This window comes from Megalops cyprinoides, chromosome 2, assembly GCF_013368585.1.
Source record: "Megalops cyprinoides isolate fMegCyp1 chromosome 2, fMegCyp1.pri, whole genome shotgun sequence".
Taxonomy (NCBI): Eukaryota; Metazoa; Chordata; class Actinopteri; order Elopiformes; family Megalopidae; genus Megalops; species Megalops cyprinoides.
In genome coordinates this window covers 32,834,593-32,859,546 of record NC_050584.1, presented here as the reverse complement: position 1 = coordinate 32,859,546, position 24,954 = coordinate 32,834,593, and the positions used below count along the sequence as shown (strand labels likewise).

Below are 24,954 nucleotides of genomic sequence, written 5' to 3'. Positions count from 1 at the left end.
TGTGTTGTTCATGAGAATTCTGCATTCCTAGTGAGTAATGACTGCTCGCTGCATGTGTGATGAGATCCCTGGAACCAGGGGCGTAACAAGCCAACACCGGGCCCCAATGCAGGATGGTCAAGGCAGGCCCCCAGCCCATCTCACTTAACCAGAACTCGCATGCAGCATGCAGCTTTAAAATGACCCACAAACAGCAAAATGCACTGCACAGTTGATGCCACGCTTACGCCACTAGTAATAGGCAACAGATTACTGTACATTATAGGAAAGGAGAGAAAATAGCATGGCCTATGCATGGGCCTAATATATATTATTGATGGTCAAATCAGGATGGTGATGGGCTACTTGACAAAATCTGGTGTCGGCGGACCACAACAGATGATAAACATTGTTGGTGATGGTGCACCATGACACAGATATACAACATTGCAAATAAATAAAGAAGCTCTACTTACATCATAGGTGCATTTTCCGAGCTTTTCACTGTGCAAAATCATCAATTTCTCTTGCTCCAGCTAGCGCTCACAACTACTGCTTGCTATCTCCTGCTCTTTCTTTTTAAAGAAATTACCTATTTCTGGAAGCTTTGCTTTTTGTTTCTCAGCTGCTGCTTTTAATTTTTGTTTTTTGAAAGAACCTGCTTTTATGTTTGTACTTGTGCTCCATTGCTTCTTGACTCGCCGTTTCACTGTGTGAAAATTTAGCAAGCTCAGGTTCAATGTACTGTTTTGGCCACGCAGTACGCATGTTTGTAATTACCATGTCCCAGAATTCCGAGTGCCCACTTATTTGAAAACTTCATTTAGAACTGTAATATGCAGCCATGCGTTATACAAATATATGTGTATGTATAACTGTTATATCCTATTGTTTTATTTGGTCAATGACATAAAGAATGACACACCATCAATCAGATGACTCTGCACGATATATACTGTACTTAAAGGGCCCGATTACACTGATAAGTAGCCCATGCTCACGGGCCCCCAATTGTCACGGGCCCCAATGCAACCGCATTACCTGCTTACCACTAGTTACACCCCTGCCTGGAGCCCATTCAGAATGTTGATGCTCAGTTGGTCCACAGGGTTCCCAGATTCTCCCACATTTCACCCATCCTTAACTCCTTCCACCACCTGCCAATGATGGCTCACATCTGCTTCAATTTGTTGGTGTTAGCTTGCTGTATGGTGTGAGGTTCCCCCAATCTTTAATCCGTCATTCAACGCAACTGCGCCATCATGACCATGCCTTCTGTCCATCTTGGCCCCTGTGTGGTGGAATGAGCATCTTGTTGTGGTCAGGACTGTGCGAACCTCAATCTGTCACAGACTGGCCCATGTTTTCAGGCTGTACCTCAATTCCCCTGCCCTGATCTCTTCTTTTCCGTAGATGTAATTTTTGTGGTATGTAAATTTGCTACTTAGTTTGCGGTAGCTCTCTTTTTGGAATGCTGTAGTCGCTGTGTAAAACACAAAATGATTTGTGTAATAGTAAACATCGTGCCCCACTTGCGTGTTAAACCATGTATGCACTTGTGGTCTCAGCGATGCTTGGCGCTGACACATTTCTATACCTCTAGTTGTGTCCATGTTTGTACAATGTTTCATGTTCTGTTAAATACACTTTGCACTAGCACTTTGAAAGTTGCTCTGGGTAAGACCATCAACTAAATGACAAAATGTGAATCTAAAATTTGGATTTTGCCTTTGCTGGATAGCGGCACAACTGAAATGATGTATGCAATTAATTTTGTGAAAAGCAATATTTGTCATGTAGTTTACAGCAATTGTCTTTCCCATGTATTACTATGCACAGAAAGACGGTGGGAAGCGTTTTCATTATCACCATTCACTATCAAATTCATACACCACCATTGCTGTTGACATGATTTATTTGTGGTAATCATTGATGTGATTACCGTGGTTCTTCTACCCGCTCAGCCTAGGAAGTCAACCGAGCCAAAATGCACCTTGGCCCGTACGGGGATCGAACCCGCGACCTTGGCGTTATTAGCACCACGCTCTAACCAACTGAGCTAACCGGCCACTGCGGTATTTCTATAGCCGAAAGATTTTTTTTTGTTATTGACGTATGGCTAACAGGGTTACATTGGAGAATACAAGTTAAATAAAAACACAAGTTATAAACAGTTGTGTGGATACGTTGGAAATCCAGGTAAAGACAAGTCATCTAAGTCTTTTTGAAGCAGGAAATTATTTTGGCCAAGTGAATAAAGCATGATGACAGCGCGATCATAGCTAATGTAGTTGGCAGGCATTGCTGAAGGGGGCAACGCTGTGGTTCATTTTTGCCAGTTTCGAATATCAAATGAATCATTCTGCAATCAGAAAACCAACCCGTCAGTGATAGATTGGCAACTTATTATCGATGATTTGCGGCAAGCCAAATAATGAATGCATTCCTTTCAAAAACAGTAAGGGAGCTGTACTGATTTAACCTTGGAGACAGTTTAGAACAGCGCTTCTCAAACCTCTCCTGGAGTAGGCTACCCCTTGTCCTGCATGTTTTAGATTTCTCCCTGCTCCAACACAGCTGATTCAAATGATCAACTCGTTATGAACTCGTTATGAAGTTGTTTAATAACAAGCTGATCATTTAAATCACCTGTGCTGGAGCAGGGAGAGATCTAAAACATGCAGGACAAGGGGGTCCTCCAGGAAAGGTTTGGAAAACGCTGGTTTAGAATAACTAAAATAACTGGGAGTGAGAAATTGAATTCCCAGAAACACTGAAACGGCTCGTTGGTCTAGGGGTATGATTCTCGCTTAGGGTGCGAGAGGTCCCGGGTTCAAATCCCGGACGAGCCCTGTGCTTTTAATTTCGGTTTTACGGAGAAGTGGTACGAATATTACAGTTACAACAAACCATATTAGTAGGTAACTAAGGAGTAAACTAGTAATGAAGGTGTGTTATTGAGTTTGCTAACTTCTGTATTAACCATCTGTATTTTGTGAGAAAAAGCACTAAATGTCTAGAAGCTACTTACATTCTCCTACTCAATATTCCTAAGCAATGAGCGAGCTCATGCAGCTGATCCATGAGACATGCACAAGCATGCGATGATGCACTTGGTCCAAGTCCTGCACAAAACAGCTGCAGTTGCTTCTTTACTGATAGCTGGCATTAATCTCAGACCTCTTGGATGGCTTTGCATGTACACAGGGTCCATCTTTCTGTACTATGGCCTTTCTCAGCATCAGCTTCCTGTTTATGCAAAATCAGTGTGGAGCCAGCTGAGTGCATTAGTCAGTCACTGTTCATGAACATCTCTACAGTGCTTTCCCCAGTAGCAAAAACTGGAGTAATGTGCTAGGATCTGGCTAGCTATGACTGTCAGCCACTCATGATTATCCTGGATAGCTTTTCCTTTGATGCCTGAACCATATACTTGTGACAGTTGTTGCAAGCTAGAGAACCCTCACTAGCTCCACAGTAATGATTACTGCCTGCTTATGAGTCAAGACATCAAAAAACAAGACATCCTCAGGATGGCAGTGTAACTCAGTATTTAATAAAAATAGCAGGAATTGCAGGAATTGATGCCCACTTTACAGTTACATATCATGGTTTGTACATACGGGGATAAAAACAAGCAACATAAAATACAAGTACCATTTCCCCAGAATTCTACAGTTTTGTGTCACTCTCTGAACAAATGTAAAGAGATGTTTTTTCCAACTCATAAAGAGGAAGTACAAAATAAACTGTTACTGAGCCCCCCTAAGAAAATAAAAAAACAGCTGACCCCAGCCTTAACTATGACTTGATAGGGCCTGTTGTAGGGGGCAGCTGGCTTAGCTGTGAAGTTGACTATTGTACCTGATCTTGGGTATTTAGTTACTTTGTTTAGTTCTTTGACTTCTCCAGGCATATATCCTCATAGAGTTTGTTCCTAAATTTCAGCATCTCCTCCAAATTCTTACATTGTAGGATCTGCTGCAAAGATGACAGCCTGACATCTTTGGGAAATTTGAAGTCAGAACCACTGTGGACAGAGCGTATCATCTCTAGTGACATTGAGAATGAACCTTCAGGGTCGGTGCACAATGGGAAAATATTGGCATTCCACAAACTGAAGCTGCATCTATCGCCTGAGAACTTCAAGTCTTCAGCACTAAGGCCCCACTGGCTGAGGCATTCAACCAGGCCCTTTCCAAACAGCTTCAGGTTGTTCAGGTCCTGAAGGGATGTCACACTTTGTTTAAGGTTGTCATCTATTCCAAAGACAATGGTCACAAAGCCAGTTTTGCCATGTACATTCACACTCAGTGAGTGCATGAAAGCACCAGAGGGTACACACTGGCCGCTGTTGATCCAGCAGCCACTGATGATGCTGCACTCTCCCACAGTCACATTGGCACCAATTCTAGAATACTCAATAACTGTTCCTGGACCTACAGCACAGCTAGAATGCAGGATGCTGTGTATAACGCAAACATTGGCCTTCTCTGTTGCTTCACACGGACAGACACTGAAGGCATCAGAAACTAAACCAAGTTCAGCCCTGAGGTCCACATCTTTAGTAAAATGAAACAGGTATTCCCTAGTGGTACCGATGTGGTAAAATTTAGAGTTATTGAGAAGAATGACATTGAGGGGTGTTCCTTTTAGTCGATGGAATATCATCTGTCTGATTTCCACTAGAGTACTTTCTTCCTTTGTTACATTCACAGTATTTTTTGTGTATTCTGAGGTGGCCCCAGGGCCCAGTGCCTGCAGAAAGTCCCCATAAGCATCAATCTCACAACTAAGAGGTCCAATGTCTTTGAATAGTGCAAGCAGATCCTTTGCGGTGGCATAGTCAACATAATATGTGCTGTCAGTGTAAACAAATTCTGAGTCTCCCAAAGACACATTTCCAGCCTCACGTTTGTGCACAGCACCACTTTCGTACATATTCTTGATGCTTGGCTTGTGCAGAAAGCGTTGACAGGACCTGTACTCCATATCACACACTTTAGATTCTGCCTCAGGTTCCAACACAAACACCCCATGAGTGGTCCCGATGGAGATGGGGGACGGATGGCCTAAAGCGGTGAACCCCGTCCTGTCAAATGTAATCCTCTCTGTGTCTGTGATGCTGTAAAGTTCAATGTCATCGGCGCAAGTCACCAGGACACCTGGCTTCATATGCAAGGGGAAGTCTATGTACATGGCTAGTTTGAGCTCCAACATCTGGTATACTGGATCACCAAGGGGCAAGGCAGTAAAAATCTTCCCAAGAGCACTGGCATTTGGCAGCCGTTGACTGTATCCTCCTTTGATATTAAAAGCACAATAACAAGTATTATTCTATTTTTAGATATATTTTGAAGATCAGTGATCTCAGAAAAAATGTATCACATATACAAGCTCCTGTGAACTGCTCTTTTCAACTGTACCCATTTTCCATTGCAATTTTTAAATTATTTCTGCTTGTGTAATAAAAATGTTAACAGAAATGAACACGACAAATTAAACACTATGATTACTGCAACCTACCTGCATGAATCAAAATGATTTTAAATCCACACAACCTTTGTCCATACTTCTCTTTTAAGCGTTGCAATGCATGCAGTGTAGATCCTCCATTGCCTAAAAAGGCAACATTAACATAAGGACAGGCCCAGCACAAACGACACAACTTTCCACTTTAAGTGTAAACAGACACATGAAGATTTGCACCTATTTTAGGTCCAGGTGTATCTGCAAACACGTGATAAGGTGTGCCAAGAGGAAGTTCCTTCCTACGAAGTTTCTCCGAAATCTGTCGCTCGTACGCGTCTTTCTGATTTTCGTCCGCCGCTGTGACAACAACAATGTCCCAAAACTCTCCTGTTCGTACGTCTTTACCTGGAGATATAACAACATAATCAACAACAAAACTAGAAAGTATTACACAACCAACACACAAAACATCGTTTTCATACGTACTAAAATAAAGTGCGAGACGTTAAGTTAGCTACGCAGCTAGTTGCGAGTTATTGGCTTACTGGTAAGCAATCTCGCTCATGAAAACTACAATCTAGATAGTTACTCCATCAAATTATCAGATACTAAACTGTCTTGCCAAATCTAATCAAGCTGTCTGGAATTAAGCATTAACTGAGCAATCCATGTTTCCACTAAACAGCAAGCTAGGTTGGTAGACTAGCTAGTTCACTTCGTAGACAACGATTAAACACTAAACAGCACACGTTCCCTTTTCTGACTCAAATTAGGTTACGCTGGCTACAGAATTGTAACCAGACAGTTGTTAACCTAACAATGTTACCTCGTAAATGATTGAACTTTTTCAGTTTTTCCCTTGTCGCCTTTTGCAGTTTCGCACTTCCTTGTTCGTCCATCCTAGCCTGACTTCCGTAGCCTAATCGTCAATGTGTGGGGAAGATGCCCCAAAAAGGAAGCTAAACGTGACACTCCCGACTCGCCATCTTTAGAAGGGCAAAATTTTAAGATTAAAACAATCTGCAGTCAACTAGCTATTTCATCAATGTGTTGCCCCCTTCTTACTAAATTTCATCGGCTGTAATTACGGTCAGTCAATCCTGAGATATCGTCAGTTAGTTCGCTTGCTTGCTAGTCTCGGAAAACGAGCACGCTCTCTTATCAAATGGTTAAAATGCGACAAAAGAATGAATTTTATATATTCGATTAGCCCGGAAGAGTCCAATGCCTACTTTGAAAAACTTTCACTGATGTTTCTACATTTTAGGTATTATATAAAAGAATTCCCAATCATCTGTAAAGGCACAGTATTTATGATTTTATTACCTTTCAATCAACAATTGATTTGGGCATGGAAACGCAGGTAAAATTATTTTACACCCATTTCGAGACTAATTAGCCAAGTAAGTGCCCGGACACATCAAATCCCATTCCAGTCCTCCAGGACCAGGACAGGAGACCCTTGGCATATGTCCATGTTTATCAGCGCCACGTCATAAAGAACATTGACCATAATTTTGATCAATATAGTACTGTAACGGGAAGTGAGGATAATAGGTTTGTTTAAATGACGTCGAAATACTTAATTGCCCGCATGGAGTGTGGAATAAATGCAAAAGTTGAATAAATGCAATCATATAGTCTCCAGCTGAATTCGGGGTGTCGCATCTTTTTTATTCACCTGCCTTGTTATTACTTTATCTTTATCTGGTAATGGAATAATTGGCCTCCGTGGGTGTGTGCAGGCAGTGGAGACGGATTGGCTGTACTTAGCCAATGAAGGAGCGAACTGGTGGAGAGTCTCTTTCAATGAGTTGGGACACGCCACTGTCAATTCGTCGCTGCCTATGACGTTTTTTTTAACTATTTAATATTTTTGGCATTAGTTTGTAGGGTTTGTCTAGGAGTGTATTGGCTATTTAAATTGACTGTCTTGGCGTGTGGGTGTTTCCCAACACACACACGCTTCTTGTGGCGCCACGGAGTGAATGGGGACGGGTGAATGTTTTTTTTTTTTTAATAGCAAATGTGTCTCCCTGTTAGCAAGAATATCTCTGGATTTTAGATAATATTTTATAATATTGCTGCTGTCCCCTGTCTTTGTTGTGTTGATACTGACTGGTGTCTTAGCCCTGGTTCAGGCTGATTCCTTCCGTCCTCAAGTCCATTAATGAGATTGTGAACCACTGTTGCTCTCTCTTTGCTATTTTACACTGTTTCCACTAAGGTATCATTCCTGGGTACACCCCTGTAGGGCTATATACCCAATGTAGTTTATTGCCCTCCTCACTGAAAGGGGCTTAAGAGTACTTTACCACAAGGCACACCATTCATAAGAACTACCATTCAAATGGACACAATGATGCTTTTTTTGTAATCAGAAAAGGGTAGATATTCAATTACACAAAATCAAATGTTGCCAGCCTTTTCTTCTTGAAATAGTTACATAAAAACAAATGGTCAAGTTCATACGCATTCAGTATGTCTTGTGAATATTTTAACTTCGAGAAAAAAGGTAATTCAAAAGATTATTTTGACTATTTAAAAATGAATAAAAATGTCAACTGCTTTTTATATAATAGTATGCATGTTCATATAACATAATATTAAATTGTAGTGTAAATTATGACAATGCTAATGATCTCATGTTATCCAAGGGGAGAGTCATTATTATGTAACATGTCCACTTCAAAACCCTGCCTCCCATGGGACAATGATTACATGTCACTTTGAGAATGAAGAAGGAAAAGACATATGAAAGGAGGAGTACAAATGCAAAATGAGAAAGGGGAATGCTCATAAAGGAAAATAAATGGTGAAATGCAAATGAAGGAAAACAACTCAAAACATTGACATGTTTTTTTTTTTTTTGCTTCTTTTCAGATTTGATAGATCTGCATACAGGTATGCATGTAACATTTTCTTATGACCAATAATGATCACAGTCATCATGGTCAATACAAGAAAACACATCTTAGAAGTCGTTGGCATTTAAACAAAGATCACTGCTGCAGTGTAGGTGAGACACATCTCTTAAGTAAAAATACAACAATTGCACTTATATTTTTAAAACAAGTCAAATGTTTTGTAGCGTTGATACCTTGTCATCATTATTAAAATTAAAAATGAAAGCTTAACAAACTTTAAGTTTAATATATGAAGGCCAAAGGACAAAAAAGCCTATACACCAGCTGTCCACAAACCAGTCCAGACCAGCAAATGATGCATATGAACTGCCTGTTCTATCCTCCCCTTCCTCTTGCATTAGTTGTATCATGCTTCTCCTTCCAATCTGCAGGTCTCCGTCTCTCTAAATGTATTTATTTTGTCCTGGAATTTCTAGTTCATGTGAAATATACCTGTTGTCATGCTCAAGTGTATTTGACGGGTCCAGGGAGGGGTATAATGATTCTTGTGACCATTAAGAGCTATCCTGCTTTTTACTCAATTCTGCTGAATAACCTACAGATTTTAATGTTTATCATTAGAGTCTTGACTGTAAAGGCAGGTAAATTCCATTTTCAGCATTTGGATACAATTGCATCTGATGAATCAAGAACGCTTGCGTGAATCTTAGCACTGTGTCTGACACTGACGCACATTAGTATCTGGTAGTAGTGTCCTGCGTGTACAATCTTTCATGAGACTGTGTAAGATCCACCTGGTAGTCGCTCTGGATAGAAGAGTCTGCTAAATGAGATGTTAATATTGACCACTAATGGTCACTGAGTGGCTCAAGTTCTCAGGATCACGTGCTCATCGACGCATAGTCCCATCGTTGCTCCTCAGTTAAATCAGCCATATTTGTTTCCTCGCCGCGTGTTTGTGCTTTTGCCTTTGGACCGCGTCTATAGACAAGAATCGGGAGGCTGAAGTCAACTCGCGGGTAACAGAGTTAGGTTACAAAGATGGGCATCAAGTTGGTGAACAAGCTAGCAATGGGCAGCGCGTAAAACCGTGTCCAAAAGCGGTTATTACATTACTGTCGTGATAAATATTTTGGCGTCAGAGAACTGGTGCTTTAACTAGGTAACGTTCGCTGTCTCGTTGAAAAGGCAGCTATAGCTAGCCATTTGGGTAGCCAATGTCCAGTAGGCCTTTATCGAGCTACCTAGCAACTTAATATGCGAACGGCTAAATATGTAGCTAATGTTTGGTAGTTTGCTAGGTCGCCATATGTCAGATAGTCGCAGTAGTTTACCCGTTATTTGCTAGTTAGCCAACTAACGTCATTCTGTTTTTGAAAAAGACTTGCTCTTCTAGCTAGACGTTCATATTTTAGCTGGCCGACAACTTCACTGACATTGCTACTAGCTATGCCTGTACCTTCGTCATCTTAAAACTTAGTCTAGAGAGATTGTTATTTAGGTAAACACCAATGTTAGATTTGCAACCAATTCTGTGTGGCCCCAGCAAGTGACTGCTTTATGGAGTAGCTTGTCCCCCTGTCAACAGTGCTGGGAATATTACATTTACTAGCTGTCTAGCTGCCGTGCAGTGCAGTATTTGTCAAGCAGCCGGGAATATTTGATGATTACGTTTCTCTGTTTATTTGAAGTCTAGTGTTACATTATTCTTGTTGATTCAGGCAAGACTTTGTACCGTTAATTAGCTGTTACACAAAAATTCTAGCGTGGGTGTTGAAATCCTCTGTCTAATATGATTGTTCATTGTTGCACTTCGTGCGTAGGCTATTTGCATATAACATGTAGCTAACCTTGCAGGTACTTGTTACCCCAGTCTTCGCTGTGGAAATAATTGTTTGGCTCACTTCAAGTGTCAGCGCAACACACTCATACTGTTACATTTATCCTCATTGGCTCATCAGAAGAATGGTGTTTTTACTTTTAGAAAGCGTCATGAACCAAGAGAAACTGGCCAAACTTCAGGCCCAGGTCCGAATAGGAGGGAAGGTATGTCTGTTTTGTTACGGTTTAAATTTTCTTTCAAAATTGTAACGTAAAATCAAGCTTGGGGGTTGCCATTCGGGGATATGAGTGTCTGTAACTTATTTGACAATGTAGTTCATCGGTTTCGCGTGACAGAACTCTGCAAGGCGATACAACAGCACTCCAGTTAAGCCAGATGTTATTTAAGACCCTTATTTTACCTACTTGCCCCTGAGGGTCCTTTTTTTTCATTGCTACACAGCACTCTGATTTTCTCTGACATCAATTTTGTGTTATAAGACTGCTTTGTTGTATTCAGTTCTGTCAAGTGAATCTGTTCCTGAGGTCCATGAGGCTTTCTGCACCAGTACTGTACACAGTAGTCCTGAATCAATTGAATGCACTTACTTGTGATTTTTCTATATACACACATTTCAAGAGAGTTCATTCTGATTGCGCAATAGCTTTGTACAAAATCTCTGCTCTCAGTGTTGCAAAAGGGGGTCACTGTGCTCACATCTTCCACATTTGACTAACTGCATCCATTTCTATTCTGTGTTCCCCTTGCCTTGTAAAAGTTGTTTTTTGTGTTCTTAGCCTCCTGTATGGCTTTAACACCTGTTTGGTCTTCAGGGAACAGCACGTCGGAAGAAGAAGGTTGTACACAGGACAGCAACAGCTGATGACAAAAAACTTCAGAGTTCTTTAAAGAAACTGGCAGTGAATAACATTGCAGGTATTGAGGAGGTAAGTGACACAACAGATTATTTCAATGGCTGTAAAGGTGCTTAGCTGTAATCTAGCCTAGTGGTCTGTTAAGTTAATGTTTTTTCAAATGAAAATGAGCTCTGTATGCATTATGTGCCCTACCTATTTATTCATTTCCCTGACTGAATAGAAGTAAAAACATGATATATAAGACAAAAATGCCTATTGGATAGATCCCCCCCCCCAAACTGTAAAAATGGTGTAGTTTACATTTACACCAACCAAATTCAGATTATTCACACCATTCATTTCATGAACACATTTTATTCTGTACACGTATTTATCTGTGTATTTAGCACTGCTCATAAATTCTTCATTGATAAGATGTTTAGAGAATTCCTACATTGGATAAATGATATATTTTATGATAATATTTGAGGATTCCAGGTGGGTCCCTTTGTATTGTTAAAGCGAGCGCTTAAGTGTAAATGTAGTATTAAGTCTGTGTTTGCTAGTCTGTCTTCAAAGTAGTCAAATTACATGGGAATTGCACTATTGCAGCAGTGAATATGACCTTTGAAAATGATACATTTTAAACATCATTTAAAAGTCATGGAAAGTATAAATGTAATTTGTTGGAACCCTGCATGCATTACAGAATATGCCAGCTTGTATTGTATGGGTACCGGTTTTGTAACGTGTGACAGCCTAGACAATACATTAACAATAAACAGACATTGTTTTTTACTCCCATTCGGAGTTTTGACATTGTGAGGATGATTTTGGTTGCTTTTTAAACTTGTCACAAAGCACAAAGTAAAATGTATTATTTGAAGATATTGTAGTAACTATGAAAACTGGACTACTAGAATAAGTATAATTTCTTCTTAAATGACAGAAATGATCCACAAAAGCCCTGCCTTGTGAGGGCTTTTTTTCTGACCTTTGTCCTTCTCGCAGGTTAACATGATTAAAGATGATGGGACAGTGATTCACTTTAACAATCCCAAAGTGCAAGCCTCCCTGTCTGCCAACACCTTCGCCATTACGGGCCATGCAGAAACCAAGCAGCTGACAGAGATGCTCCCGGGCATTCTAAGCCAGCTGGGTGCGGATAGCCTCGCCAGCTTGCGCAAACTTGCAGAGCAGTTCCCCCGGCAAGGTGGGTGTTTCACCGGGGATTTCACACCCACACAGACAGTACTTCCTGACAAAAAACCTATAGGGCAGTTCCCTCAGCAAATTGAGTGTTTCACCTGGACTGTCCTGCACACCATAGGTAACTGTTGCAGGCACACACACAATAAATAGGTTCCTGGAGATTCTGCTATGGAATTTAAAAACTTAGTCCCTTTCTTGGCCTGGAAAAATGTAACTTGAGAATTAATTGGTTATAGTAGTGTAGTATGTGCTGAAAGCAAATTGTTTTCTCTGATTGGAAATGGCTTTATTTAGACTGGTGACTATTAAAACATTGCATGTCTGACCAACAGATCTGCCATTATCAAAACCCCCAGATGATAATCTTGATGTGATAGCACGTTAAAGCACACTGATTAGTGATGTTTCTTGAGTTTAGTAACACGAACACATATTCCGGTAACATCACATAGTTTTATCTGTTAGATTAAGAGGACAGTGCTGGAGGGAGGATGCTTCCTGATTTGTTCCAGTTATTGTTGTACTGAAGGAACTTGACATGGGACTGCTGAATCTGCTAATATCAAGTACCCTGTTCTGTTATCTGAATGTAATGAAGACAATATGTAATTCATGCCCCCATATCAATCTGGAAAAAAATGAACCAGTCAGATAAATGAAACCTAGAAGAACAATTGTGTAAAGTACATAGAACACCTTTTGCTATTGTTTATTGGAGGGGTACTTTTCAGAAAAATTCATAATTTCAGTTTTTGTCTCTCTTGTAGTGCTTGACAGTAAGGCACCAAAAGCAGAAGATATCGATGAGGAAGACGATGATGTCCCAGGTACAATATTGCCATTTTAATAATTTAAAGTGGGTTTGGGAGAATTCAGAGAGTTCATTAACATTTAACATTACCTTTTCTCCATATCCAGATCTTGTAGAGAACTTTGATGAGGCTTCGAAGAATGAGGCAAACTGAAAGTTCCTTGGAGATGAGGACTGCAATGAAGAATGGAGCTGTTTTCAGTGTTTTAGCTGTAGAAAACTAGTCATATCATTTTGACACCATCCAACCACTGAGCCAACCAGAGACTTTTGTATTATAACAGGCTGTCTCCTTTGGGATCTTCCAATCAACGGACACAAAATGGTAAAGTCATTGTCTTCGTATAGGCAGTTTTGGCTATGATTGCAGTGATGAGGAATGAATGCTAGTCTTATTTAAGTGTTTTTGTTTGTTTTGTTTTTGAAGTAAAAAATAAAATTCATGAACATTTTGTATATCATGTTGTGGTTAATTGAGTGTGGTCACATGCTAAAAACAAAACAAAGGGGCTTTTGCACAATGATAAATTTAAACGTATGATTTCTGGTCAAGTCCTTGATGTGGTTGTGGATGACTGCATGAACTTTATAGTAGAACTCGTAAGGCAGTGATTAGACCTTATAATTCAAGCCTTCTCTTGATATACTACAAAATTAACAGCTTGAATCCAAGTTAATGTGAGGATATGTAATTTTCTATGATAGTTATCCTCAACATTAAGTTAAGCAAGTATAACTTACAATGTGATCAGAAAGTGAAACAACTATAAATACTCAACATATACATACAACACATGGCATTACAGTAGAACAAAATGTGCCTTGAACTCTCTGAAAAAGCAGTTATATTAAGGACTGCATTAAGAAAGAAGTGTGAATACAGTGTATTTGGGCCGTTTTTCCATTTTCGCGAGAATTGGGTGTCTTCTGTCACTGTGTTTGTGATATTTTTGGTTAGACTTATTTTCACCTGTTACCGCTTGGAGTTTGACAGGAGAATACACACTGAAATCTATGATTATAAGAAGCCTTTTCAACAGCAGTGCGATTAGGTTTATTGATGCAATACACCTACATTTCGTCCAGTAATGGGGGGGCGCTGTCTGTCCAGAGCTCTCATATCCGCAGACTTATTTTGTGCAAGCGAGCGACGTTCAATTTATGAAATGAATGCCATTTTGGCTCAACGTGATTCGCATTGATTTCCACACTTAACATTCAAATGCTTTGAGCCAAGATGGCCATACTCGGCACCAGTTTCGTAACCCCTAGTCTTAATCTCGGGGGAGGGGGTTTTGCGTGTTTCTGCTCAACTGTTCGACTTCTGCAGGAGCCTAGTGAAACAGTTTTTGGAAGGCGATCAACGAACCAAGGGGATATGTGAAAACATTCCATGTCGATTAGTTGGAAAACAAGTTTATTTTATAGCTAAATGATCTATGTTTAAATATACTGGATAGCAGATGTAACAGTGTTGCGGTACACGGGTACGTGAAGATGAGGCTTCCTCAGGTGAGCATACGAGAGGGAGTTTGTGTTTGTCATGCAAGCAGTAATATTGTTTATTTTCAGCTGGCTAATATTTAGTGCCATCTTTATTTTTCAGCCGACAATTGTAAAGTTACACCTGGTAATTTATTGTGATGTGGCTAGTCAGTCAACTGTATTACCACCACACGCACGAGCCACGAGAATTTCAGTCAGTGGATGACCGGGTATTGCTTCATTTAACTAGCTAGTCAGCTAACCTTAATTGCTGGAGAGGATAACGGTATGTGAGTAGCATTATCAAGCAACCTACTCACTGTATTACGTTTACTAGACAGCTAAAAAAAAACGTACCGACAAACTCATGGCAGATGCGGTTTTCTTTTTACAGAGGAGTTTTTTTCTTGACAGCTGATTAGTTAGCCACTATATCCACTACCAAGTACACCATCTGGGTAGCTAACTCAGCAGGACTAACGTTAGCTAAATTGCTGTATTCATACGGTTACGTAGCTAGGTAATTACCAAACCTTAGTTCCGTTTTTTGGGTAAAGTATCACTGTCTAGGAAGCCGCCCAGGTTGCTTGGCTTACCGGCTTAATAATCATACGATTTCAAGTTTAAATTTAGCGATAGCTAGCAAGCTACATTTCAACTTGAATGTGGCCTTGATTGCCATTTGGGTTTAGGAGCTAACGTTAGCTGGCTAACCACCGCAGTGACAACGTATAACCTTAGCGGGCTAACTATAGTTACTGGAGAATGACATGTTTGGGTAGCTCTGTGGGGGGAAAAAACGCTGAACAATAGTGAATAAATACAATGAATAAATAATAGCGGGAAAAGATATCTATTGAGATTTCCAGTGCATTGTTAGTATTGTTGCAGGTGTTGTAATTGGGTTGGTCTTTCGCTAAAAGGTAAGACTGTTCCTCACATTATCAGTAACGTTAGCTTGTATGCATCTCTTTGAGTGAATAGCATATTTTAAGGCTTGTGTTTATAACAATCTGTGATATGTTTTATATTTTAATTTTATTCATCGCTATATATAATGCTCACAACGTATGGACTCCCCACTGTGGCAGGTTTCGGCAACGGTTAAGTTACTGGACAAGTATGTGAGCTTAGTCACAGAGCAGCAGACGCAGCCTGGAGCCTACAAGTTATTAAGGAAAACTAACAGTCGGTTGTTGTAGTAATGGACCAAAATATTGTTCTCGGTCCTCTTGTCTTTATGGCACTTTAAATGGCTACATTATTATTGTTAGGGTTTTTTATTATTATTTTTTTTGCGAACTAAGTTTTTGATTTCAGGCTTTGAAATATTGCTGATTGAGCAGCAGTTTTCATTGCCATGTTGTGCCTGGTAGCTTTCATGCTACAGCCGTTGGACCCTCATACTGTGTTACTGGGTTTTGAAAAAAAAAAAAATGGTAACCCACCTTCCTCCCTTACATGATTCCAGAACACTCAAGCACTTATCAGTGAGGTAACTAATACACTTCTTTCCCTCATCTGACCTGTGTGGATTGGGCAGACGTCAGGGGAAAAGGAACAACAGGAAGTAAGGCTAGCAAACACAGAACATTTGTTCCAACACTTGCCACCACTGGGATGCCAGACCTCAGAGATGTCTTAGAAACTTCAACATTGAAGCCTGACAACACAAAAAACATATAAATCTAACTTTCAGTCAGCTGTCCCTAAGAAAAATTTCACAGTGTGGAATTTTTCTTTGCTTTTTCAGGGAAAATAGGGGATTGGTACAAGCAGTCTGTGCTAAAGTCTTACTGGCCTGAAAGGAGAATGCCTGTTTTCATGTGGAAATCCATTAAACTGAGTGCCAACAATTTGAATGTGAAATTCAGTAGGCAGAATTTTTGCCATGGACTGAACTTTTGGCAAAATTGCTTTGATGTCAGTTGGACAGAAACACATTAAATATATTGAATTCAGTTGTGATTTGTGCAAGCTACTGAACACATGCCATCTCTCATAACACAAATGCGATCTTGGAACAGATAGGTGTTTTAGTGCAGGTGGTGATGTGGGCACACACATACAGTAAGCAAACTGATTATTTCTACAGAGTGCCATCATTGGCTTGAATTACCCCACATCTGCTTTCTAGTACACTGAACAAATTTGAAAAATATGCCCTAACTGATAAATGCAAGTTCCCTCATAATGTTTTTCATTGTAGAGTGTCTTCATGGTTATGTCTCTATGAAACCTCTAGGTTAAAGATCATTTAAATGAATAATATATGAGAAAATTTCCTATGTGAGTCATCCTGGATTTGCCAAATCAGTAAAGTATGTGAATGTTTCATGGTTGGCCATAACCATTGGTGTTTGATAAGAACACGTTATTTGGATATGATCGGTGCATTCATGGGAAGAGCTGTGATGGTTGGTAGTGGCCCTCTATATCCAGAGCTTTTGATATTTTTGTTATTTGTACATCATGCAGTTAATTAGATTTATTTTTGTAAATCCCATATATGTTGAAATTTGTCAATGCCTGTCTTAAATAATATAAGCGCTAAGGACATGCAGAGGGTTTCACATGTCACGCAGGTGAATATTAAGTACAGTTTTCCAGACATCACTTGTTGGCTTATTGTAACTAGGTAGTCATTGCATATTCTGTAAGAAACTTAGTACTGAGTTCACGTGTTTAGCATTTTAAAATTTGAAAGCTACTGTAGGTGGTCTTTGTAGGTAAAATTTTTCAGTGTGTCACTTTACCATCATTTATAGTCCACTTACCCTAATCTTTGAACATGGAGAATAATTGAATTGGTCAGCATAAGGATTCTGCAAATTAATTTTTTTTAAAATTTAGACTTCCCAAAGGTTTTTTTTTCCCCTTTGTCTCCCCATTTGGAATACGCAGCTGTATCATAGAGATGCCGCTCATGGCTACAACCCCCCTCTAAAAATCCAGGAGAGTGCAGACATGTGCTCTCCTGCAAAACACATGCTACCTATCACCACTTCTTTTCACACCACAGTCCCCGCACTAAGTCTGCACGATTGGAGGAAGACAATGTGCAGGTTTATATAGGCAGACCCACAGGCGCCCAACTGACTAGCGGGGTTTTTTGTGTGTGATGAGATGGTCAAACCTCTGGCCAACCTACTCACCCTTGTCCCCTGACAGAAAAAACCCAGGTTGTAGAGCACAGCTCAGCTTCACTTCAAAGCAAACACCTTGGGCACTGAGCTACTTGGAAACTACAAAACCGTTTTTAACACAGCCCTAAACTCTGGTGCGTAAGTCAAAGCTTACTCTTTGGGATGATGTTCAAAGCGTGCCCCAATGGGAAAATTCTGCGCAGTGCACTTCAATTTTTTATCACTACAGTAATTACATTTTCCAATTACATGTGTCAAGCACAGGTGTGGTTATTTTTCCACAGGTCAGTAGAACATGGCAATGTTTTGTCTGTCTTTAGAACAAGCCATGGTATGCCTTGAATAATTTCTAAACTAGCTTTATTTCAAATAAAGAACGTATGGAAATCAAAACTAGGTTGGGTGCTGGAAATGGCTACACAGAGATAGGTTGAGATAACCTGAACCTCAGACAAAATGCTAAAAATACTGCACCATCACTTATTTTATGCAGAGCTGAATTATTCAGGGAAGCGCAGAGTAATTAAATCTTAATAAGGATAGATTCTGGTGGTGTGTCCAGGGTTTGAGCAGCCCTGATTTCCAGAATGACATTGTAAGCAGCAGGCCAGTCATAACAAGGCCTGGTGAATGTGCCTGCCAACAAATCCAGACAGGAGTCTGCAAGAGGCCAGCCAGGCAGTTTATTAGTCTCATCTCAACTGAACGGAAGCAGCCTAACTCTTGACGAAACAAGTCAACAACACAGTCAGACAGATCTCATAGTAGCTGTATCTTATCGTCCGATGAAGTAAACACCAAGTACAGTAAGGCCACTTTTCAGCCATGAGAAGCAAGTTCATATCAAAAAGGTGAAACAGGGTATTGAGGTTTGTCCCCACTCACCGTGGTTCTTCTTCAGTTCTGGAGCCCTCTGTTGTGGTGGCATTCCAAATCATCTTGGACCAAAAGCAGATCATTTTGAATTCCTCTTGACAAGAAATCAGACTAGATATTGTCATGATCAGCCACACATGAACTTACTGCTACAGTCAAAATAATTTATAGCACCTCTGTTCTGCATTGTTATTGCCATGTTTGCTGAAATACCAGTTCTTTTGTTAATGTAAAAATTTCAGAATGGTATGAGATGTCACAGATGTCTGTCTCTTGTTAACCCAAGCAATAATCTTTGATTTAGATTTTTGTTGCCTTAAGTACAGTCTTCTGTACAGCCAGTCATTACAAATTAGGAGAATTCTGTTCCAGTACTTAGATTTGAAAAAGGTGAATTATTGTACAAATGATTTAGAATTGCCCAGTTGTCTCCTCTCAGTAGTGGCTGTTAAGGGAGAAGATAGTCCAAACCCAGAAACACATAGTTACCCTTAAATTTGAAGTAACTAAAACGCAGTTGATAAAAAGGTGTACATTCATTTCATGTTAATGTCAATACTAATTGCCAGTATGTTTCTGCTATAGGAGACATTTAAAAGTCAACACTTTAACATGTGAGATGAGATCTTTTTAACAATAAATTCTGGCAATTTTCCAGTGCCTAGCTTTATTATCAGTCTTCTAAAGTAATAAAACTCCTGCTCAATGACCTGTAGTGATAGTAAAGTCTGTGCATTGTGTTGTATTGTGATGTTGAATGGTGGCAGCTAACTAGCATTGACTCCAACAAAGACAGGCAGACATTGATAATGATTCAACTAGATGATCTTAATTATTGCTCATACAGCAAGCACTTTGGGTCTCTAGGGGGTACAAGCCCCGTCTCAGTATTAAGACTCAGTCAATTAAAATAACCAGAAATTGTAATAAGAAATAATAGACCTATATAATAAAACAACTGCTCACTGGCTATTCAAGTGGAAAGAAAATGTTTGTTACAACAAGCTAATGGCCGATCTGGGATCAGATTAAAATAAATTCCTCATATTTACAACCCTTTTGACACACAGTAACATTAGACATTCAAAACAGACAGATATGTTCTCATGCCCGTATATGAAAAACGTCCCTTAAAGTTTATAATACTTAAGGGGTTCGCTGGAATACATGGACTCACCTGGGGATACAAGCCTCATCTGACTTGTTCTCCTGGTGCTTGGGTATTTACTTTGCAGCAGCCTTGGAAACCATAAAAATGTAAAATATTCAATAACAACAAGAATGGGATTGAAGTAACAAAATATCATTGGGACAGGAGAGTAAGTCGTATTAAAAATGTTGAAAATATTAAAATAGCTCTAAATCTATTTTTCATTAGGCAGCAGTATAGCATGCAAGTGCATAGCAAGTTGTAATGTAACAGTGCAACATGCATCTGTTACATCTGCCAACATCCACGATGTACTGCCGCTTTCAGTGCCATGTCTCTTTAATAAAATGGATCAATAATTGGCTGAACTTTGCTTATCTACACAAAGTAAGGAGAGAGACCAAAATTAACTCATTTTATGGAACCTATGTGAAGCTGCCACTGAAAATAGTACTTGGCTTGTTATGATACTTATAGTAACTTTTTAACATTATCTAAATGGTGCTGCTGGATTTGCTAGTAAGCCAGTGAACAGGCTAGGTAAGAAGCTGGCTTTTGAGACGTCAAACGTTTTGTTTATTTCATATTAACGTTACCCATTTGAGTTCATTTGCTGGCCTACTGTAAGAACTATTCTCTTGTTGAAAGATGGTAAACAACTGAAATGCAAATTGACCAATAGGAACAATAATTAGAATTATTATTTTATAAAGTGATTTCTGCACTATTGAGTACTAATGGACAACCGAGTAAAGCAAAAAAAAATTTCATTCACATGATATTTTCAGGGAAATAACAGACTAGAACTTTTTTCCCAAGAAAAGGGAAATATACTTATATATTAAATATATATTAAATATACTAATGTAATAAGTCATAGATATGTGTATATTTAAATATCCACATTTTTTACATATATATTTTTCTTGTTGTGACACTTACTGTGTGACTGTGAAATGACAGAAGTCTTAAAGAACAGTGAGGTGCAAATTGATGTGTGTGGTGTTTGTTGATAGATTAAAGCACTGGGAGAAAACACAAACAAAGGCTGAAAAGGTCTTTAGCTCCCCTGAAGCTATTACTATAAAATAGCATTTAAAAATTAGAAACTACAGACAAATGACTGCTGACCTCATTTTTTTGGTACTTTTTCCCAGAAATTTGGCGTTCCCAAAGCTACATAATTGTTAAGTGTGCAAGGTGCTGTGTGGCAGTCGCAGTACGAGTGCTTCTAAAAACCAGTAGGACCTGAGGACACATGACGAAAGGCAAAATTTCAAAATAAAGAACTTCAGGGAAGAGGAAAATGGTTTGGCTGTGTAGCATATGGATGGAGTCTTTGTGGAGTGAAATGCCTTGAGCCATAGCGGTAGCAGAATTTTCTGATTAACATCAGTGCTGCTGAGTCATATCATATCTTAATAAACAAAGACCAGACCTGGGGAGAATCTTCTCAGGAACTTCTGCAGCTTAATAAATGAGCAGTAATATCTGTTAACAATCAGTCAGTGCTCTATTAAGAACTACTACAAAACGTGAAGCGACAGATTGTGCATGTGAATGTGTAAAGCATTTAGTTTTTTGGTACCTGGTGTGCATTCTTCGTGGTTTGTTTTGTTTTGGGATGAAGGTAAAGCTTCCTTCTGTTACAAACTGCCATTTCACTGATATCAAATCAGCTGTCAAGTCAGTGGACGGGTGTACCCATGATGTGGCTTTTTCTTAGCTATGTGACCACCAGCACCATAGCACATAGCAATCCTGCAATGCAAAGGTCTCAGTGGCTCAGTGTATGCAAATAGTGAGTGGCCATTGCCAAGTAACACTTTCAGGTATTGGCAGTGTAGTGCTTAAAGTTGTATGTACAAGCTTACATGAAGTGCTGTATTCTGAGTTAACTTTATGTCCTTCTTTGGCCTTTGGCTTCATGGCCCATGTACTCATGTACAGGACTTCTTTAGACAAAACCACTCTTAGGAAGAGTCCTTGCTGTAATGGTTACAAGCAAGTTAAATTGCTGGACACATGACTGCCACAGACTGCAGTCTCTTGTACTTCATGTACTTTTAAGTAGTCTTTCTGATTATGTGTGGTCGTGTCAGCGCTGTCACTCCAGACACCTCCTTTCCCAGGCCACTTCGCATCCTGTAGTGGCTGCTCACCATTTCCTGTTGCAGGAATGGGTACCAGGACTATATGTGACTGGAGGGAGTGACATCCTGGATAGTGGCCTCAGTGCATTCCCCTGATACTGCTGAAGAGGATCTGGGAGCAGGTGAGTGAAACGCCCAACAGTCAGCCCCTGTTCAATCGCAGCGTCAGCACCTTGGTCCTGTGGTCCACACCTTCTCCTCAGTCTGCAGTCTTCCCTTTCCTTTCATTTATGGTGAAGTTTAACAGCTCCATGTAAAGGCCACCATTGCTCAAAAATCAACTGTAAACCAGCATTTAGCACAGCTAGCGCTTTTATCATGGAAAGTCAGCCTTAGTACCTGCCACAGCTCTTTGAAAAGAAGAAAAACAATACCTTGTAAAGAGCTTGCCTTTGATAGCTCTAGTAACTTCAATACAAAAAGAGTCACATTGAAAAACATCTTCAGTTTGTTTTTTGTCCATGATGGGGATAGATGTAAAAGGTTTGCTCCTTCAGCCAGTCATCTGTAATTTAAAGGAACCATGAACATGATTTCTAGATCCATTTTAGTTGTCTAGCATATCACTCAGTCTTTGACAGGGTTTTGTATGTCTTTGTCATTATGATCTGAAGTCTGGCTTGTAGGAGGGGGATCAGGTTGTCTTACAGGACACTTTTCAGAATGCTCAATTGTCCCTATAAGCATTTGATACATATCATAAAGCGTATGACATTTAAATTTTTGTCCATTAATTCAGTTGTCCATTAATAAAAGCAAATTGTATGTGTAATATTTAAGAGTTGTAGAATATCGTGAGAATGGAGTTTTGTTAAACAGACTCTGTAAATGTTTTCGGATACAATGTCTTCCATCACTGGAACTTAATTTTGTATATCAATTGGTGTATGGTACTGTTGATATCCAACATAGCCATATTTTGTTATAGTTTTTAATGTGATATAAAAAGATAATGTCTGTAGTGTAGTGTGTGGTAAAAAGAGCCTAGTGTGTGTTCCCCGACTTCCAGGATGTAGGTCACATGCGCTCTCTGTGGGCCAGTGATTATAATCACTTATCCTCCTGTGAGGTCTGTGGCTCTGTTCCAGGAGCAGGTTATTGGGATGAAGTTACATTTGGGGATAGGAGTGCTATTTTTTGCTAATTCAGTCTGGCTGCCCATACTGAAAACGCAAGTGTCCCATATGTACTAAGCACAAAGATGTGCATAATAGACCTTTTTTTTTATTTGGGTCTTGAACAGCTTGTTTATGTAACATGGATTTGTTGTCCAGAAATCATATTATGCAGGGCGTCCTTATGATAATATTTTTCATATCTTCATTTTTTGAAAACAGATATTAGTATTTTACTGGGAAAGGAGTTTTAGGATAATTTGATCAGAATTTAAACTGAAAATGAGAACAAGTTCCAACTTGGAATATTAGAAAGTGAACTATATAGTAAAGGACACACCAAGTAACAGAACATCAGCTCACCCACTCGCAGGGCTTAGAGTAGTACTTGTGTCATCTACAAGGAGGATGGTTTGACTAAAGCACTTCTGCAGAGAGAACCCCAATGAATACTCACCTGCAAAAAGTCTTTTTTGCTGACCTTTTTAATTAGCAGATTTTAGTGTGTGGTCTAGATGCTGGAGTATGCATGCAGACTCCTAATGCTGACTCTGTACTTCTCAGTAATGCACATATAGATGCATTTTCTACAGAGAGCAGTATGTCAATACGGTGTCTTTCCTGAAGCCCTCTATGTAGCTTCACTGATTTCACAATGGTTAGCATTTGGTCAGTGAGGGGCTTATGGTCAGCACTGATGACGGTGGAGTTTACCCTGTGACCTGCCTCAACCTGGCCTTAATGCAGTGGCTCCCGTAAACTCTTTCTTGTTCCTAATCTTCTAGATGGATCATCTCCCTGACCTGCGTTCCCCTCTGCCCCACAGGTCCACACAGCATTCGGCAGGGTGGAGCTTCCTGACCCATGGAGAACTACTTCCAGGCGGAAGCCTTTAACCTAGACAAGGTGCTGGATGAATTTGAGCAGAACGAAGGTGAGTGGCCTAGGGTCACAGTAGCTCAGCCCTCATGGACATGAGGCAGAGGGATGGCCACCCTCTCGGAAAAAAAGGAACTTTCCCTTGTCAGTTGTTCACACTCATAACACTCAGCACTTTATTTTTCTGGAACTGTGTCTAGATCTGTCAAACAATCATATGTGTGTAGATCGTCTCTTTGGATCACCATGGAAGTCATAGTGGTTACATTGCTTATTAACTAAGAACAGTGTAGCGGACTGTAGTGGAGACTTCTGATGTAAATTTAAAGTAATACATGTTGGGGAAAAAGAACTGTATTAAGTACTAAAGCTTTTTTGGAGGATGAAGGGTGACGTTAATGATCCAGAAATTCACTTTGCTTCTTTTGTGTGAAAAAGGCAGTCATGGAGAAATGATCAGAATCTCATTAAGCGTACAGCTGCTGAAAACCCTCTGCTGTATGCCTAATGTCTTTGTGAGCAGTACTGTTAAACACAGTAGCATCATACCGTGATGTTTGAAGGGAGTCAGCAGGTAAGCACTCTTAAATGAGGCTGTTTCGCCTTTAGAATGAGGACTACCAGATTCTCTGACAGGGTGGAGTGGATGTTAACAATGAGCAGTGTTTTCTGTTTTGGCAAGACATATGGGAAATGTGACCTATGTCAGTTTGGTTTATAATAAAACATACAGTAGGATATAGGTAGATCTTAGCGTTAAGTTTCGATGATTATGTTTTGGATCCCTCCTACATCACAGCACAAATGCCTTATGTTCTGGCAAAGATATTAAGTAGTCATTTTGATGTGCTGGTGACATTCAGCATCTGAAAGTGCTGGTGTAGTTTCAATATGACTGAGCTGTTGTTGCAGTGCTATTTTTCCCAATAGATTCTCTCTGTTCTTGATGTAAAGCCAAGTTATTCTGTTCCTGCTTGTAATTAACACTGCACTGCATGGCTTTACACCCGTCTCCTCTCTGTGTAGGTGGGAGTAGTGTACAGTCTGCGTGTGAGTGTTTTTCTGCACGTCTGCTCCCCTGACACGGGTGACACGAAACAGGGAGGGGAGCAGTTCTGGGTTAGAAAATA

The 24,954-nt window shown here is 39.9% G+C and overlaps 3 protein-coding genes and 2 non-coding genes across 6 annotated transcripts in view; 3 read left to right on the top strand and 2 right to left on the bottom strand.

Moving 5' to 3' along the window:
* Positions 1-1,974: 1,974 nt before the first annotated feature.
* trnai-aau lies at positions 1,975-2,048 on the bottom strand. Its single transcript has one exon. It is a non-coding gene; the product is annotated as a tRNA-Ile (tRNA).
* Positions 2,049-2,759: 711 nt separating this feature from the next.
* On the top strand, positions 2,760-2,831 carry trnap-agg. Its single transcript has one exon. It is a non-coding gene; the product is annotated as a tRNA-Pro (tRNA).
* A 689-nt stretch (positions 2,832-3,520) lies between these two features.
* Positions 3,521-6,361, bottom strand: fpgt (fucose-1-phosphate guanylyltransferase). The gene is made up of 4 exons (XM_036521935.1): positions 6,278-6,361; positions 5,689-5,856; positions 5,506-5,598; positions 3,521-5,282 (listed from the first exon to the last, which is right to left on the bottom strand). The coding sequence occupies exons 1-4, from the start codon at positions 6,348-6,350 to the stop codon at positions 3,871-3,873; spliced, it is 1,746 nt and encodes a 581-aa protein (XP_036377828.1). The 5' UTR covers positions 6,351-6,361; the 3' UTR covers positions 3,521-3,870.
* Positions 6,362-9,235: 2,874 nt separating this feature from the next.
* LOC118772820 (transcription factor BTF3 homolog 4-like) lies at positions 9,236-13,359 on the top strand. 2 transcript variants are annotated; one of them, XM_036521443.1, is made up of 6 exons: positions 9,236-9,337; positions 10,303-10,364; positions 10,974-11,087; positions 12,009-12,210; positions 12,977-13,036; positions 13,128-13,359. In XM_036521443.1, the coding sequence occupies exons 2-6, from the start codon at positions 10,311-10,313 to the stop codon at positions 13,172-13,174; spliced, it is 477 nt and encodes a 158-aa protein (XP_036377336.1). In that variant the 5' UTR covers positions 9,236-9,337; positions 10,303-10,310; the 3' UTR covers positions 13,175-13,359. The 2 variants fall into 2 exon arrangements, with proteins under 2 accessions (XP_036377336.1, XP_036377337.1); XM_036521444.1 differs by lacking the exon at positions 9,236-9,337 and adding an exon at positions 9,369-9,480.
* A 951-nt stretch (positions 13,360-14,310) lies between these two features.
* The window catches only part of LOC118772991 (zinc finger FYVE domain-containing protein 9-like), a 29,871-nt gene continuing 19,227 nt past the window's right edge, over positions 14,311-24,954 (top strand). The window contains exons 1-3 of the mRNA XM_036521709.1: positions 14,311-14,532; positions 21,855-21,952; positions 23,772-23,879. Coding sequence (XP_036377602.1) covers positions 23,810-23,879 — 70 coding nt within the window. The 5' untranslated portion in view covers positions 14,311-14,532; positions 21,855-21,952; positions 23,772-23,809. The remainder of the gene's footprint in view (positions 14,533-21,854; positions 21,953-23,771; positions 23,880-24,954) is intronic.

What these genes read in the sequence shown, in the direction of transcription:
- LOC118772820 (XM_036521443.1), top strand. Translation starts at nt 10,311, where the DNA reads ATGAACCAAGAGAAACTGGCCAAACTTCAGGCCCAGGTCCGAATAGGA. An exon ending in AGAGCAGTTCCCCCGGCAAG is followed by an intron (nt 12,211 to 12,976) that starts GTGGGTGTTTCA and finishes TCTCTCTTGTAG; the next exon opens with TGCTTGACAGTAAGGCACCA. An exon ending in GGAAGACGATGATGTCCCAG is followed by an intron (nt 13,037 to 13,127) that starts GTACAATATTGC and finishes CTCCATATCCAG; the next exon opens with ATCTTGTAGAGAACTTTGAT.
- fpgt (XM_036521935.1), bottom strand. Translation starts at nt 6,350, where the DNA reads ATGGACGAACAAGGAAGTGCGAAACTGCAAAAGGCGACAAGGGAAAAA. An exon ending in TACACCTGGACCTAAAATAG is followed by an intron (nt 5,599 to 5,688) that starts GTGCAAATCTTC and finishes TTGCCTTTTTAG; the next exon opens with GCAATGGAGGATCTACACTG. An exon ending in AATCATTTTGATTCATGCAG is followed by an intron (nt 5,283 to 5,505) that starts GTAGGTTGCAGT and finishes TTAATATCAAAG; the next exon opens with GAGGATACAGTCAACGGCTG.